This window comes from Episyrphus balteatus, chromosome 1 (genome assembly GCF_945859705.1).
Source record: "Episyrphus balteatus chromosome 1, idEpiBalt1.1, whole genome shotgun sequence".
Taxonomy (NCBI): Eukaryota; Metazoa; Arthropoda; class Insecta; order Diptera; family Syrphidae; genus Episyrphus; species Episyrphus balteatus.
Window position 1 is genome coordinate 160,831,849 of NC_079134.1, and position 16,540 is coordinate 160,848,388.

Sequence of the window (16,540 nt, forward strand, 5' to 3'; positions counted from 1 at the left end):
TTGGAATTCAATCAAACCTCAAAATAAAAACTTAAATATCAACAAAAACAGGAATCAAATGTGCAGACTACAGACAAGTTGGTAACTAGCTCAGTAACCTTGTCGATTATGTAAAGGAAGACCCTGCATCAAATCTGGTAGTTTTGATTTTTGGTACAGTTATTTATAATAATGCCACAAAGGGATTCCTGAGTTTTCGGACGCAACATTGTTAAAACAGTAAACCATTTCATAAAAAACCTACACAAATTTTTAGCTTTTCTTGATAAGCTGGCAAAAAAATCCAATAGTTGGAGTCAGTTGACATCGAGAGAAAGCTTAATCTACTAAAATCTAAAGAACAAAATCACAGATCTAGCTTTCTCTCGATGTCGAAAAATTAAAATTTTCATAATAGTCAGTATCAAAACAATACAGTGGAACGAATTCACCTCTTAAAGGGTAAAATCAAAGATACACAAAATTGCATTTTATTAAATATCTCGGTACCAGTACATTTCAAAAAAAAAAAATTGGAAAAGCTGTATAAAATAAAACTTTTAAAATCAAGGGGCACGGTAGTGCCCAGCCAAGTTCTCTAGCAACTTTGGCACTACACCCTTATTTACAGGAAACAACTCAGGCCATTTTCGACCCCCCTCTAACTTCCACACCAAAGATGCTAGAATATTCAAACTCGCTACATTTATTGAGCTTGTCAAAACCAAACTCCTCACAAAATTTAAGCCTTTTACGATGAGTAGTTTCTGAGATATAGGGCTTCAAAAATCGCAAAAACCGTAACTGACTGACTGACTGACTCACTCACTCACTCACTCACTCACTCACTCACTCACTCACTCACTCACTCACTCACTCACTCACTCACTCACTCACTCACTCACTCACTCACTCACTCACTCACTCACTCACTCACTCACTCACTCACTCACTCACTCACTCACTCACTCACTCACTCACTCACTCACTCACTCACTCACTCACTCACTCACTCACTCACTCACTCACTCACTCACTCACTCACTCACTCACTCACTCACTCACTCACTCACTCACTCACTCACTCACTCACTCACTCACTCACTGACAGATCATCAAAATTATGGAGAACTTCCCGTTAACGTAGAAACTTGAAATTTTACACGGTGATAGGGCTTGTGGTGTATACAAAGGGAAAAATCGAAAATTTGAGATTTTCAATTCAGGGGGCGTGGCATCCGCCCATTTCCGCTGAATTATCATCAAATATTATAGAGCACTTCTGATTATCGTAGAATCTTGAAATTTGGTAGAATGGTAGAGCTGGTAGTTTGTACAAGGGAAAAAATTTAAAATTTGAGAATTTCAGCCAGGGGGCGTGGCATCCGCCCATTTCCGCTGAATTTTCATAAAATATTATAGAGCACTTCTAATTATCGTAGAATCTTGAAATTTGGTGGAATGGTAGAACTGGTAGTTTATACAAAGAAAAAATTTTAAAATTTGAGAATTTCAGCCAGGGGGCGTGGTAACCGCCCATTTCCGCTGAATTATCATTAAATATTATAGAGCACTTCTGATTATTGTAGAATCTTGAAATTTGGTAGAACGGTAGAGCTGGTAGTTTATAAAAAGGAAAAAATTTAAAATTTGAGAATTTCAGCCAGGGGGCGTGGCAACCGCCCATTTCCGCTGAATTTTCATCATATATAGAGATCTTCAATTCTACAGCCATACCTTGCAAAAAGTAGTGAAATCACAACAAAAACATTACTGTTAAAAAAAGAGCCAAGTTCTCCTATGTTGAAATTATGCTGGCACAAAAAGTACTGAGATGTAAAAGTGTACCAAGTTCTAAAGTTTGGGTTCAAATTCGTATCAATAAAATTTTGATTGTTTCCTTGGCAATTTTTGAAATAACTTTAAAAATCGGTAATGAAAAGAAAAATTGTCAAGAGAACAATCAAAATTTTATTGATACGAATTTGAACCCAAACTTTAGAACTTGGTACACTTTTACATCTCAGTACTTTTTGTGCCAGCATAATTTCAACATAGGAGAACTTGGCTCTTTTTTTAACAGTAATGTTTTTGTTGTGATAAGATCTACCGGAAAAGGCAATATCATGCAACTTTCAATACGACTGCGAAATAAAAAGAGAAGTGAAAATCTTGGCGTCATTTTGTGAAGTCAATTTATGTTAAAATTTTTACGCAATTTGATTTTAAACCTCACCTGATTGTTCTTTTTGGAGTTACAAGATTCGGAAATTTCACTTTCGGTCTCAATTTTGAAAATGTTAATGATCCTGAAAAAATATATTAGTACCTATACAAATATATGCAGATATGGCTTTCGTGTGAAAAACACGAGAAAACGTCAGTCAGTATATGCGTTCATCTGTACAATGAACTAGAGTCTAAAATTATCTTAAAATTTGGTACTGATATAATATACAGTTAAAAATAAAAAAAACTAATTATTTTTTGTGCATGAGTTTCTTTTTCATTTATCTTCTGATATTGAAGTAACCTGATTTCTCAATGCATTTGATTATGAATTATTTGAAAGGTCAAAAAAGATCAACTCACCCAGTTAATTTCTCAAGAACAGAACAATAAGCATTTACCGTTATAATTATTCTTCAGCGAACAAAATATTACACATACACCCCAGTGACCCTCCAAAAGAATTGTGTAATTAACATTCTCGGACTAACTTATAAATTGACTTATGCTGACCATTCACTGACTCTCAAATTTTAGTGTCTTAACCCCTTGTAGCCCCATGTGACATATCTGTTACAAACCAACAAAGATCCCACAAAAATTGCAAAAACTATATTCTTCTTCTTTTGAAGCTTTTATTTTTTAGATATTGCTTTATCGAAATAGTACACCATATTTTTAATAAATGGCACCAATAGTTTTTAATTGGCAGTTAAAGTTAAAAGTTCGGCTTTTGTTTTTTTTTTGAAAACAAGCAAATTTGTGTAAAAACTACGAAATTCAAAAAAATATTTTTCCTGCATAAACTAACGGTTTTATTTTTGGATTTTAGGAATGCGCCTGAAAATAAATATTGTATAGTTTTTTGCTTCAATTTTTGCATTTATCTACAAAAATATATTATTTTAACTTATTTTTGTGCTCCTTAAATTTCGAAATAACAAAGTAAATAATGAAGATATTGAAGTTTAAAAAAAAATACGTGTAATTTTTAAATTTGCGATCTTTTGTTACAAGGGGCTAAATCAAAATTGGTCTTAAATTATTATGTAAATTATTATGTACTGTTTTATGTACTAAAATAAAACTGTGTACATAATTTAATTCAATTCCGCCAACTACCGTCACCAACTTATTTGCTTTTGCTGATTTTATAAATGATTTCTAAAAATTCAAGTTGCAATTATGGAAGAAGAATACAATTTTGCCACACTGTTCAATTTTAGTTCATAGTACAGAATTTTTTGTGCCTAAACCATAAAAGTGTTTAAAAAAATCGCACGTATTTAAAGGCTTTCTGAGCTACTAAAATCAAACGCTGGCAAATATTTTATGGTTTTAGTGTTCTCATGGTAAAAATAAAAATACCAAAAAAGAGGTAAAATAATTTAAAGAAATGTTTCGACCCAGCGTGTTGTACAGGGACGAATTTGGAATCAAACAAAAGGTGGCGTTGAGTTGAGATATTTGAGGTTGAAGTTGATAATCTCAAAATTAAGATTTCGCCACCTTTCATTTTGATAGCAAACTCGTCCCAGGTACACTTGATTCCAAAGTAAAATGGACTTTTCCTTTAATATATCAATTTTATTTAAATTCAACAGATTGGAATTGGACTTTGGACAAAGGTTTTTAAATAACGAATTCAAATTATTAAATTGAGGACAAAACAACCTTAAGCCAAAGTAAACAAAAAACTAAAATGAAAATTCACTAAACAATTTCTCGGGCTTGTAATAGAAAAAAGAAATGTGCGAAAAACGAAACAATTATTGGCATCATCAAAAATAGCCCAATGAATGAATTCAAAATTTGAAATGAAACTGTCAAAAAGCGTTCAGTGATTTATGTTTCGAATATATTGTAATAGTAACCATATCATTGCATACTTCTAGTCACAGTGGCTAAAGAGGTGAGTTCAAATCATTCCGAAACCGTTAAAAGCCTAGATAAAATTGCAAAGCTTTTGTAACTGTATTGCTGAAGCGATGATTACTTGGTTTAAAAAAAAAAATCATACATATTTAAATATTTGTATATTTGCATTAAATAATATTCAACATTAGAGTTCTTTTATGGAACTTTTATTTGACTACTTGCTAAAAAATTTTAAAAAGTTGAAATGAAAAAAGGGAAAAATAATTTCTTTAAAGTTACTTTTTTATTTTGTAATAAATTTGACAATATTTTAGTTAAAATTATTTTATCACTTATAAATAACTATGTACTAAAAACTGTTATAAGCATTTAGTTTGCTGGAACACCATAAGTTTCGTGTGGTTGGATAATATCAGAAACGGGGTAGTACTGGCTGCCCGAATTATTTTCAGGAACCAAGCTATCAATTACAATAAGTTAATAAGATTAATGCATAAGTTTATACTGTCAAATTTTTACCTATAATCATTGGTATAAGTTCGAGGAGCATCTAGACCACTCTTATAATAATGACTGTTTGCTGGAATGTGATGTTGTGCTTCTTGGTAATTTTGTCCATGTCCAGGATATGTATAAATATCAACCACTTCAGTATGATGACCCAATTCAGAGTGTGTCACAGGTTTAGGTTTAAGTACAGCTGGTATAGCTGCTACAGCTGCAGCTGGAATACCTGCTACAACTGCTACTGCTGGAGCAGTTTTTTCAGCAGCATAACCTAAAACTTTCTTTAGCTTAGCAGCTTTGTAAGCTGCCAAGGATTTGATACCTTCAATTTTTAATAGAGCTGCTTTCTTTCCCAGGACAAACGGAGCCTTAGCAAGTGCTTTTAATGCTACCCATTTTTTAAAAGCAGCTAGTTTTATTTTAGCTGCAACACCTTTAGCAATGGCAAGCTTTTTAATAACTACAGTCTTTTTAGCATCTTCTAGGTCATCTTTTATGTCGTGAATGCTTTTTCCTTGGGAAGATTTGAGAACCACTGCAAGGACAACCTGACAAAATAAAATACAATAAAATGATATAAAATGTTTTTTAATTTATTGTTGAAATACTTACCAGAAAAACTAGTGCAATTTTGCAATTCATGATAGGTTATTTACTGGATATATTTGATTATTTTGAAAGTGTGTTTCAGGTTAAGAACAAACAGTGACTGATAATAATTTCGGAAGTATTACGAGTTTTTATAGTAAGAGTGCATTTTAGGTTTAGGTAGAATTTGCAATTGAATTTCAAACATAATTTGAAACTAATGAGGGATTACAATTCTTAATCATCTTCAAAACATTCTTTGAATTTTTCAGTTGTTAGTAAGTTTGGATATTTGACCTTTTTTCGGTAGGTAACTTATGGATAGATTAATTATACGCACTTTAGGTTTTATATTTTTAATCTAATGATAAAGAAATTGTTCAAATGTTACATGATTCATTAAAATGGCTGGCAGTATTCAACTTATTTACTTCAGAAAATAAGAAGAAAAATTATAACTATAGTATGATTTGTGTCGAAGCAAATTTTCATCTCTATAACAAGTTCAAAGTTCTTTAAAACCCTTCTATTGTTTGTTCTTTTTCAAACTGCATTTAAAGTGCAAGAGGTAAGAGGTAATGATTGATTTAGCTGGAGAATTGATTTTGATGCAATCTATCAACATGACTCATTATTTCAGGGTATTTTTGAACTCTGAATCGAATGAAACTGAAAAAAAAATCACTTAAATCTATAAACCTAAAATAAATCTTGTATATTGATTAATAGAGGAGGAGTATTGGGGGGTCGAAATACCCCAAATCAATTTTAGCCTACTTCCAATTATCGTATCGAACTGAAACACTGAACTAAAATACTATTTTACTACGAAGTTTAAAATTTTCTTTAATATTATCTTTATAAATAAAAAAGTTATATACAAAAATTATTTGAATGACTGCATGCTATCTCGCTCCACCCTCCAAAATCATGCCACAAAAAATTAGCAAAGGTTGGCTCTGAATACAATACAATCTGACTTTGTCTATTAAGACAAAAAAAAAAAAAATTAAAACACCACAGACCACATCCAGGGGCGGAGTGTACCTACAACTGAACAAAAACAAAAAAGTAAATAAAATTAAGTGTTTCTGTGGGAGTATCATATTTCGCTATAAATAGGGCCTCACAACATTCACATTATTCAGTTTGGCCGTAGTCGTCGACGCATTAACATCGGAAATCAGGGACATGTCTCATGAGACATGTGTCTCATTAGACATGTGTATTTTAGTACATGTCTCATGTTAAATGTCTGATGGTGAATGTCTCAAGATAAATGTCTCACGGTAAATTTCTCATGATAAATGTCTAAGATAATAAATTATCGTGAGACATTTACCGTGAGACATTTATCTTGAGACATTTATCGTGAGACATTTACAATGAGACATTTATCGTGAGACATTTACCGTGAGACATTTACCGTGAGACATTTACCGTGAGACATTTACCGTGAGACATTTATCGTGAGACATTTAACATGAGACATTTACCATGAGACATTTACCATATGAGACATTTATCATGAGACATTTAACATGAAACACTTATCTTGAGACATTTATCATGAGACATGTACCATGAGACTTGTACCATATGAGACATGAAACATGTCTCATTAGACATGTACCATGAGACATGTTATTTCATATGTATGTTTCATTTAATATTAAATTCAATGTTTTTTTTCTTAGTGTACGTTTTTTGTAGTTATTATTTGCTTACTAACTACTAAGACTGCACTAAGTGATGAGCCGGATAACACAGTTTTGTCTTTGCAAATGGTCGCAAAACGGTGCTTGCTATAAGCGCTCTTCGGCTATGAACTGATAGTGTAAAAAAAACAGTTAAATGCTAATTTCTTGTCCAAAAATCAATTTTGTAGATATTATGGGTAGTTTCATATTTCAATTTTAAGTTTAAAAAATATACTTTCTATTTGCTGGGCTAGTGGAAATTTTTTTTTAAAATACTTTCCAACAGCTGAACCTAATGTAGACGAAGTACCCGACCTTACAGTCTAAGAAGTTAGTGTGGCGGTGAAAAACTCCAAGAAATTAAAAGCGATTGGTCCAGACGAAATACCCTCTGAGTTCTGGAAGAAGATGGGTCATTGGGTCTAAATGACTCACGATTCTCATCTCCAAACTCATCAGCGGTAACCAAATGAAATATTTAAGGTTTTATAAATACAAGTTAGCTTAAAACTTAAAAGTTAGCTTTCAAAATACGAAAAAATGCAAAAAAAATTTTGCAGATTTTGAAGTAATCTAGATCCAAATGAATCCCGATTTTGTAGAAAACTAATCGGGCTGCAAAATCGAGGTCTTACCATTTTATTTGGGTCTGGGTATCTTCAAATTTTTGCAAAACAGTCCAGAAAACTATACAAAACTGCGTTTGAAAATTTTCTTTTTTCAAGCCAATAATGTTGTTGAGTCTTAAATCTGTAACCAAGTCTAGGAGATGGAGGGGGTCTCCAAAAAAATGTGGATACAGGGCCCCAAGCTGCTAGCTACGCCACTGGTCATATGCTTTCTTACATAGCAAACAAAGTGAAGTTTTTTGGTATTTTTATCAATTTAACCCCCGCCCTGTTAAAATCGTTTCACACTGTCTTCGAATGACCTTATAAACAATCTATTACTACTTGCGTGGTTTTTCCTTTGAGATAAATGTAAAGAACTATGGGGAAATCCCAAAGTGCGCATGAAACCAAATATACTATTATTTTTACTTGCGATATAGGTACTATAGGGCAAGTTTAGGATTCGTAAAAAAAATCGAACTCGAGATAACAATTTTACATGACATTACGATGATGGAGAATGCCAAAAAAGTTTGTCCGGCAATTCTGTCTGTCTGTCTGTAGGAACCTCGATCTACAGCCTAAACAACTGGAGCTATTTTCTTTAAACTTGGAAGTTTACAGTTTTGGGTGATTCCTAGAGGACAAATTAAAATTTTTTGTTTTAGGACCAAAACTAACTGTTCTTGTCATATAACGGAAATAGAAAAGTAAATTTTTTTCAAAAACGTCTTTAACGATTTCGATTAAAATTTTTGTTTGTAGTGAAACACATAAAAGCTTTCTTTGGAAATAAAAAAAATATTTGTTGTACCTTTACTTACCGTACCTGCCATAGAACGGTTTTTATTGAAATATGAATTTTTCGTAAACGACAAAACAAAATTTTTATGCAGAAATGTTTAAACAATCATAATTTAAAAAATTTTAAAAATTTTTCAAAAAACAACTTTTTGGATTTTTTTTTTTTTGTGAAAAATCAATTTTTTGGAAACGGGTTAGTGAAGAATTTTGAGAATCCGTTTTTATGTGTAAATTAATTATATGTTCAAAATGGCATACCAACTTTTTTTTTGAAAAATGTCGGAAAATTTTTATATATAAAAAATTGTTTTTTTACGGCTCTAACGATTTTCAAATTTTTTTTTTCTAAAAATTCCTTTTTATACAAGAAATAAAATGGCATACTTACAGCCTTATTACGGTTGTCAAAGATCAATTTATTGACAGTTGAAAAAATTTGTCAATCAATTGATAAATTGGTATTATGAACGAGAGTTGACAAATTTTTTGATCCATTGTGAACAAAGATCAAAAATTTATTGTGAATGGTGCAAATCGACTTTTGATTTTGACGTTTAATGTTTCAATTTTATGAATTAAATCATTTTCGTTTTTCCATCACACGTGCGTCGCCGTCGTTGTTATTTTATTTAGCTTTTTATAATAAAAAATGTGGACATTGAGTACAAAACAAATGATGCCATTTATTTTAAGTGTTTTCTCAACGTAGGAGAAAGATTGTAAGTGACAAAAACAGCTTGCCTGAAGGAATATTGAGACAGATGCAAATTTTAATACGCTCGAAATGGTGTATTTTTATTGGTTTTAACTTTTCTTAAAGAGATATGTAAGGCTTCCTTCGGAAGTCTGAAGTAAACCAAAATTTAATTAAAGTAATGAAAAAAAAAAAAAATATTCATATGTTCTGCCAAATCCAGCGGGTTTGAAGCATCACGTAATTTTCTTCGAATCTTTGTTTGCTCCAAAGTATTTTCATTTTCACCGAAAAATAGACATGCTTCTGACTTTTGCGACTCTTAAAAATATTTTATCAACAAGGAATTTGTGATTGACTGAAAAATTGACAAATACCAATTTTTTTGACAAACGTAATACCGAATTTGTCGATGGGCCCATTCACAATAGTTCTTAAATCTGAACTTTTATCAAAAAAATTGATAGTTAAAAACCATAATACCGATTTATCAATTTTGTTGATAATAGTCAAATATCGTATTGAAATTTGACAACCGTAATAAGGCAGTTAGCTTTTTGTAAAAGATCATTTAAAGCGGTATTTAATTATTTATAAAAACAGATTTCATTTTTTTTTTTGCACCACTTATGAAATTCCGTGCAAATATCAAATTTTAAATTTTCCCTTATTTTGTTCAATGAAAAGCTTTAACATTAGAGTAACTTTTACCATAAGAGCAAGTACGTGCGACCCCAGTCGTGCAATTTATTTTGACCTGTAGTATAAAAAACATAAGTCGCCATCAAAAAATTGTTGTTAGATTGATAAAAACATCAAAAAATTTGTAGTAGGTATTTCCCAAATATCAACACAAAACAAAAATTTATATGCACACACCAAGACAGAGATGAAAACGTTAACTTATACACTTCATAAAAATTCTATCAGCAGCTTGATTTAGCTTCTATTCCTATCGGCAGCTGCGTGTTGTTTTTGTAATGCATGTAAACGAAAACGCCAACAACCAAAAACTCACAGCTATTATTGATAATTTAAACATCGCAATCTTTAAAACCATTATATCATTTCTTTTTGCTTCCTCAGGAAAATTCTTATCAATTAACTGACCTTAAACTGCCACCAGATAATGTTTCAAGTGCATAATATTTACTTTTTTTTGCCACACATAGACTTGGTTGTTTTGCTTTAGTTAGTTTATTTTTTTTTTATTTTATTGAGACCTCCAAAATTGCATCAGCTAATAGCCATCTTATGACATCTGTCACATCTTCTAATATGATGTACATTTATTTGTGTGTATGCGTTTTTATTATAAAATAAGAGTTGCGCTTACAAAAAAATTCCATAAGATTATTTGCAAAATTTCAATATTTGTGTTATTTAATTTTAGAATAAATAATAGGGGCAAGGGGTAATTTTATTGATTGGTGATATAGGTATTGCATTTGTTGCAATTTTGTTTCGTCCATTTTGTATAAAAGCAAGGTAAAGTATTGAATTTAGTTTAGTTGTTAGAATAAATATTGGAAGAAGATGTATAAATTACTGGTAAGTTTTTAATTTTAGTTAAACAATCAAGAGTTGTATTTCGTAACGCGGACTTTTTCACAGATTTGTTGTGGATTAGTGGCATTTTGTGCTACTGTCTTAGCCTTACCATATGGAGGCAGTCATAAGAACTCTATTGGATCACCAGATGGAAACGGAGGTGGCGGTGGTGGAGGAAATGATGGTGGAGGTTGGGGTGGTTCCAAAGGAGGAGGATTTGGAGGTAATTCAGATTATAACAGTGGTCAAGGAGGAGGTCATGGTGGTGGATTCGGAGGTGGATCAGGAGGTGGCTCAGGAGGCGGTTTAGGAGGTGGTTCAGGAAGCGGTTTAGGCGGCGGTTTAGGAGGCGGTTCAGGAGGCGGTCAAGGTGGTGGTGGAGGAGGTGTACACGGTGGTGGTGGTGGACTTGGTGGCGGCCGAGGTGGTGCCCACGGTGATGGAATGGATGGTGGTCAAGATGGTGGTCAAGGAGGTGGTGCTGGAGGCGCTGGAGGCGCAGGAGGTGCAGGAGGTGCAGGAGGTGGTCACGGTGGCGGTCGTCAAGGAGGTTTAGGAGGTTTTACTGGTTCAGGAGGTCACAATAGAAATCCAAGCTTTGGTGGCGGTAGTGGTGGATGTCAGCTTGGAGGTCCTTGCGGTGGTGGAGGCCATGGGGGTGGTGGTCACGGTGGCCACGGTGGTGGTCATGGTGGTGGTCATGGTGAACATTCAGGTGGTTATAAGAGTCATGGATATTAAAATTATTAATTGTTAGTCTATTTTTAAGCTTTTAACTGTAAATAAATACACATTTAAAAAAAACTTTCAGTCTTTTGATGTAAGTCTGAAATGGAAATTTGACCTATTTTTATTGGTATTTAATTCTGTTTAAATTCCGGTTTCTGCTTATCAGTTGATTGATAAGCTTTGACTTCTGATATAAATCAAAATTTCTGGTTTTTTTTTTTTTTTTAATTTTTACTTTGGTATACATCAAGACCTATATAATAGTTATTTTTTTTTTTAATTATCTCTTATTGATGAAAAGAATAAACCCAAACAAAAGAAGTCTTAGATTCTTACACATTTTTTGTATAAAAGCAACATTTTCGTGAGATAGTTTTAATTAATTGAAGTTAGATCATCATTTTAAGCACATCTTATTTTCAAAAATGAAATTCCTTGCGTTATTTGTTACACTTTTTGTCGTCATTTTTACTGTTACTGCTGTAAGGGGACACATTCAAAAAGGACATGATGAACAGAAAGGAGATAATCCAAAAACTCCAAAAAGATTTGGTGGGACATGGGGAGGCAGTGCTGTAAGAGATCGCCCTTAATTCGAACAGCAGCCTATACATGGAAAACAAGGGAACCACGGGCATTAATTACTTCTGTTATGACTCTTATTCAGATGTTCTTAGATTAAGTCGATAAATAAAAGAATTTTTTTTTTTGTACGTGATCAACTAAAAACATTTGCTTTTTTTTTTTTCTTAAAAGACTCCAGTTTCCAATTGACGATATTGTTTTAAGAAAAAAACGAGCGTGTAAAAATAATTCTAGGTCTTAACTAAAACCATCTGTACAATAAGCTGCAACCTAAAAGGATGGGCGGGATTTCTAGAAATTTTGTACAAATGATTTTTTCATAATTTTCGAGGTTGTTTGTTTTTTTTTTTTTTGTGCAATATTTCCTTTAGAAAGTGTACCTCATATACAATTTATTATAGTTTGCAATTTACTCAAAAGCGGCTCTAACGATTTTGATTAAATTTAGTAAAGGTAATGATGTCAGTAATTTTAATAAAACTGCGTTTTTAGTTGCTCTCAAAAAAATAGATGGTTCTGATAATATTCAAGGATATATGTACCTATATTTTTAACCTTATTAAAATTTTACATTTAAAATGGTTACTTACATAATTGATCTACAAGAGCAAGTAGGTACGATAAAGTCGTATATTTTCTTTAGTATTTTTTTTTTTTTTTTTCAATCAAAATAACACCCTTTAAATTATGATTTTCTTTTAAACCCTTAGATTCTTTGTTTTAATCTGTTTTCAAAAGTAAAATCAAGGCTGGATTTCAATAGGGTACCAACATAACAAAATTAAGAGTGTGCTCAATAGCAATTTTTTAAGAGCAGTGATAGCAGTGAGCATTCAAAAAAAGTAGCGATTAATAGCTGCTAATTAATCACTCTTCAAATAGCAGTTTAAGCCGCAAATTCATCTTTAAATTGCTTTCTGATTTGAAATATAATTTGAAACATGATTGAAAATATAAAGTAAGTTACCATTTTCGATTGTTTTTAATAAGAAATACAAAACTCCTTGAATGCTTGCACTAGAAAAATGGTAATTCGAATAGAACTTCTCTGTTCCGTTATCATCATGTTAAACTTTTCTCTACATCTTTGCCTTTTCCATTAGAACATTAGATTGGTTTGGATTTTTGCAAGGCTGAGGACTTAGCAGTGAGCAGCTTTATTGAAGAGCAATCGCAACTGTTCACTGCTCAGTGGAAGAGCAGAGTGATTGAAAACCAGCTATCGCGATAGCAGTCTCAGCTCTATTCCTAATTTTCATAGCAAAGACAACTTATTCAATAAAGCTCGTAAGAATACCATTAAATTTTTTGGGAGTTATCACAGATTTTGCTCATTTCCCAAAAAAACACCCTTTCGCTTAAAATATTTTTACAGGCTACTTAAATTCTTGGTGCCTATGGTAAATGAATTACTTGAACGTAAGTCGCAGGTTATAAAAGTGACAATCTATATAGAAGTAGCCTAGTCAACTGTAACAGTGCGACATATTATGTTGCGGCTAAAATCGACTCGTGAAAAGTCGGCATTTTGGTTATTATACAAACAAAAATTTTCACCAAAATATTAAAACAAAATTTATGTGGGCTGTTATGAAACCTTTTTCACACATAACTCAGTCCCTAAAAAAAACACCCTTTGACTTAAAATATTTTTAAAAACTATACGGACTCTTTATTCCTGCTTCATCTAAAACTTTAATCAATCAGTGTAGATATCACGGTTTTCGGTTATATTTTAATATTGAGTTAAAAAAAAACAAGCATCTTTAGATAGTTACATTAAATCGGCAAATAGTGTTTTAGATTAACTGCATGGACTTGATTTTGATGTCATTATAGACTCGGCATCAATAAATTATCTGTATTACCTATAATGCGTAAATGATTATATTCCCCCAAACAATTTTTTCACTGTTTTGTTCACCTTCCACGTTAGGCGCCGGTTATAGCGATCAGGAAAAAAGAAACAGTATGAAATAGAATATTTTTTCCTCATTCTCGTTTATAACGATCAAGAAAACTTATATAGTCAGTTGACACATACAAAATCTATCTACTCTTTTTTCCTGATTGAAATGCATGCGAAAAATTTTGTTTCATTTTGTGTCAATCAGCTGGCACGAAAAATGAATTTGCATCAGGAAAAAAAAAAAAATAAATACAATTTAAACAAAATACAATATTGTTCCATTGTAAATGTTCTTTTCAAAAAAAAATTCTTTGAGTCATTTATAAATCGATTGGTTTCAAATCGAATGAAAACATCACAAAATATCTATTTGAAATTTTTTCCTGATTCATTTTCCTGATCGCTATAACCGGCGCCTTACATGCCAACCAATTATTTTTAGACTCTATGATACATGATACATCATTTTTATTCCAAGGACACAGACCGACAACGGATGGCATGTAGGAAACAAATTTTTTGGATTTCTCCATTGTCGTAAATTTTGAATAAAATCTCGAAAATATCTTTTGACACGATAGGTACTATATGTACGAAAAAATCAGCATGTGATGTATTTAACAAAATACTCTCTAGTTTAGTTGTTAAAAACCAACAAAAGTACGTAAGATAATCTGCAGCAGATGCCAGACAAATCTTACCATTCGTTTAGGCTGTGGCTATCTTTGTAGAAATTAATGCCCGTTTAAAATGAAGATAGGTAGAAAGGCCTATTGTTTATTTAGGTCAATTTTAGTTTCAAATTCTTTGAAGCTTATCTCTAGCTCTAACCTATGCGATAACAACATACAATTCTAAGAACAAATATTCGAACTCATGTCAAAAATGTTAAAAAGAATCATAATTCCAAAAATTTTGTTTTCAAAAATGATATTATAACGCAAGTAAACAAATACGTACTTCCTTGCCTTATCAGCAGGGAAATACGCCCAGGCCTACAGATTTTTTTCTATAAAAAGCAGTTTTTTCGCTTTCCTCATTAGTTCGACTTCTGACTTCAGACAAATAATACCACAACGTTCGTTTTAAAAAATATTATTATGGCAAAATTCATGGTGAGTTAATTTATTTATTTATTTTTTTTTTTTGTGAAAGATTCCTGTGTAAAAATAATTGTTTTGTTTGTTTAGATTATCTTTGTCACTCTCTTGGCTTTTGCTGCAAGTTCACCATTATATGGCGGATATGGAAATGGCCAACAAAGTCACGGACAACAAGGCGGTCATCTCTTGGGACAAGACGGTCACGGACAACACGGCTATGCAGGACACGAAAGCCACCATGGAAATCAATTTGGACAAGGTGGTCATGGGCAGCAGGGCTTCGGACCACATGAAGGTTATCAAGGAGGTCTCTTCGGACAAGATGGCCATGGACAGCAGGGTTTTGGTGGACATAAAAGCCATGGAAATATCGTAGGACAAGGCGGTCACGGGCAACATGGATACAATGCTCACGGTCATGAGGGACATACTCAAGAAGAATGTGAACGTGCTGGACATGGTCATGATCATCGTGGACATGGACATCGTTATTAAGTAGCTTTTTTATTAAAATAAAATTAAGATTTAGAATATTTTAAAACGTTTTATTCTTATTTTGATTCCGAGTTAAATCATCAATTTGACGGAGTTAACCCCGAGAGTGAATTAAGTTAAGCAAGATAAAATTGATTGAACTGAAATAGCTTCAATTACACACTTAAGGAGCTCACCACCTAGGGTTTGATAAGAAAAGGTGATGTCATATAATTTCACACATCGATATGCACACATTTCTGGACAATTCAAAGATTAGTTAGTCATGCACTGAAAAAGTTCCGCTGAGTAAACTCTGAAATAATTTGGCTTTGCTGAATTAACTAATCCTAAGTTAACTCAGGTCTAACTCGGCACTAAGTTTTTAGTTATTGTTGACAGTTAAAAGATTTTAGGGAGTGGTAATGAAAAGACTTGTTTTTTCTGTTGGCGTTTTTTTTAGACTTATTTAGTTTGCGTTTCCAAAATAATAAATCACTTCGAGCAATTTCGAGTAGTTTAAAAGCAACAGAATTGTTTAAAATGGAATAAAGAATGTATCATTGAAAAATTAAAATTGTTGTTAAAATACTATTACTCCAATAAAAGGAGCCTTCCAAGTTCTTTTTTTTTATCCGTAACTCAATATTGTGTTGAACGACGGTATTTTGAGTAAAAGCATGTGAATATCATTTCAGTGAGTCCAAAGAAATATGTAGGTACCTTTTAAGAAGCATTCAAGCCCCTTCGAAACTAAATTGAAGACTTTTTCAAGGAGAAGTTTTACGACCTCTTGAACTGAGTTTACGTAGACTTCCTAGGTATACAATTTTATATTTAACAAACTAAACTTCCCAAATAAAGAATTCAAACAGCAATCTGGCATATTCTTCAGGCGTTTGAACATCTTTTACCAACGTTGAGAGGAGCAAACATTTATTCTGAGAGAGTAGAGAGAACTTGACTCTCCAGGGAGAAAAATTGCATATCCGGAAGTGTCCGAAAGCATTCAGAAGCCTTCTGTAACCGTTTTATTGGCATGAAAATGACAGCTAGAACGCTTCTTAGAAGATAAATTCTTTTCATGATTTCTAATCAAAATTCACTCAGATGTCAAAGAAATTTATAAGTCGTTTTCAATTGGCTCCCCGGAAGAGTTCGGAATCATTCAGAAGCCTTCTGAAAGTGTTTTATTCGCA

General features: G+C 32.4%; 3 protein-coding genes across 3 annotated transcripts; 2 read left to right on the plus strand and 1 right to left on the minus strand.

Annotated features, from left to right (window-relative positions):
* Positions 1 to 4,419: 4,419 nt before the first annotated feature.
* On the minus strand, positions 4,420 to 5,377 carry LOC129907758 (uncharacterized). Its single transcript, XM_055984110.1, has 3 exons — positions 5,206 to 5,377; positions 4,606 to 5,141; positions 4,420 to 4,546 (listed from the first exon to the last, which is right to left on the minus strand). The coding sequence occupies exons 1-3, from the start codon at positions 5,233 to 5,235 to the stop codon at positions 4,456 to 4,458; spliced, it is 657 nt and encodes a 218-aa protein (XP_055840085.1). The 5' UTR covers positions 5,236 to 5,377; the 3' UTR covers positions 4,420 to 4,455.
* Positions 5,378 to 10,411: 5,034 nt separating this feature from the next.
* On the plus strand, positions 10,412 to 11,999 carry LOC129907065 (uncharacterized). Its single transcript, XM_055983107.1, has 2 exons — positions 10,412 to 10,541; positions 10,605 to 11,999. Exons 1-2 carry the CDS (start codon positions 10,527 to 10,529, stop codon positions 11,280 to 11,282), a joined length of 693 nt encoding a protein of 230 aa, XP_055839082.1. The 5' UTR covers positions 10,412 to 10,526; the 3' UTR covers positions 11,283 to 11,999.
* Positions 12,000 to 14,745: 2,746 nt separating this feature from the next.
* On the plus strand, positions 14,746 to 15,408 carry LOC129906175 (uncharacterized). The gene is made up of 2 exons (XM_055981850.1): positions 14,746 to 14,879; positions 14,955 to 15,408. Exons 1-2 carry the CDS (start codon positions 14,865 to 14,867, stop codon positions 15,360 to 15,362), a joined length of 423 nt encoding a protein of 140 aa, XP_055837825.1. The 5' UTR covers positions 14,746 to 14,864; the 3' UTR covers positions 15,363 to 15,408.
* Positions 15,409 to 16,540: the final 1,132 nt, after the last annotated feature.

Bases quoted from the DNA above. Each gene is read 5' to 3' on its own strand.
- LOC129907758 (XM_055984110.1), bottom strand. From the start codon at position 5,235: ATGAATTGCAAAATTGCACTAGTTTTTCTG. The intron at 5,142-5,205 runs GTAAGTATTTCA...TTATTTTGTCAG, and splicing joins AAATTGCACTAGTTTTTCTG to GTTGTCCTTGCAGTGGTTCT. The intron at 4,547-4,605 runs GTAAAAATTTGA...TGTAATTGATAG, and splicing joins ACTTATACCAATGATTATAG to CTTGGTTCCTGAAAATAATT.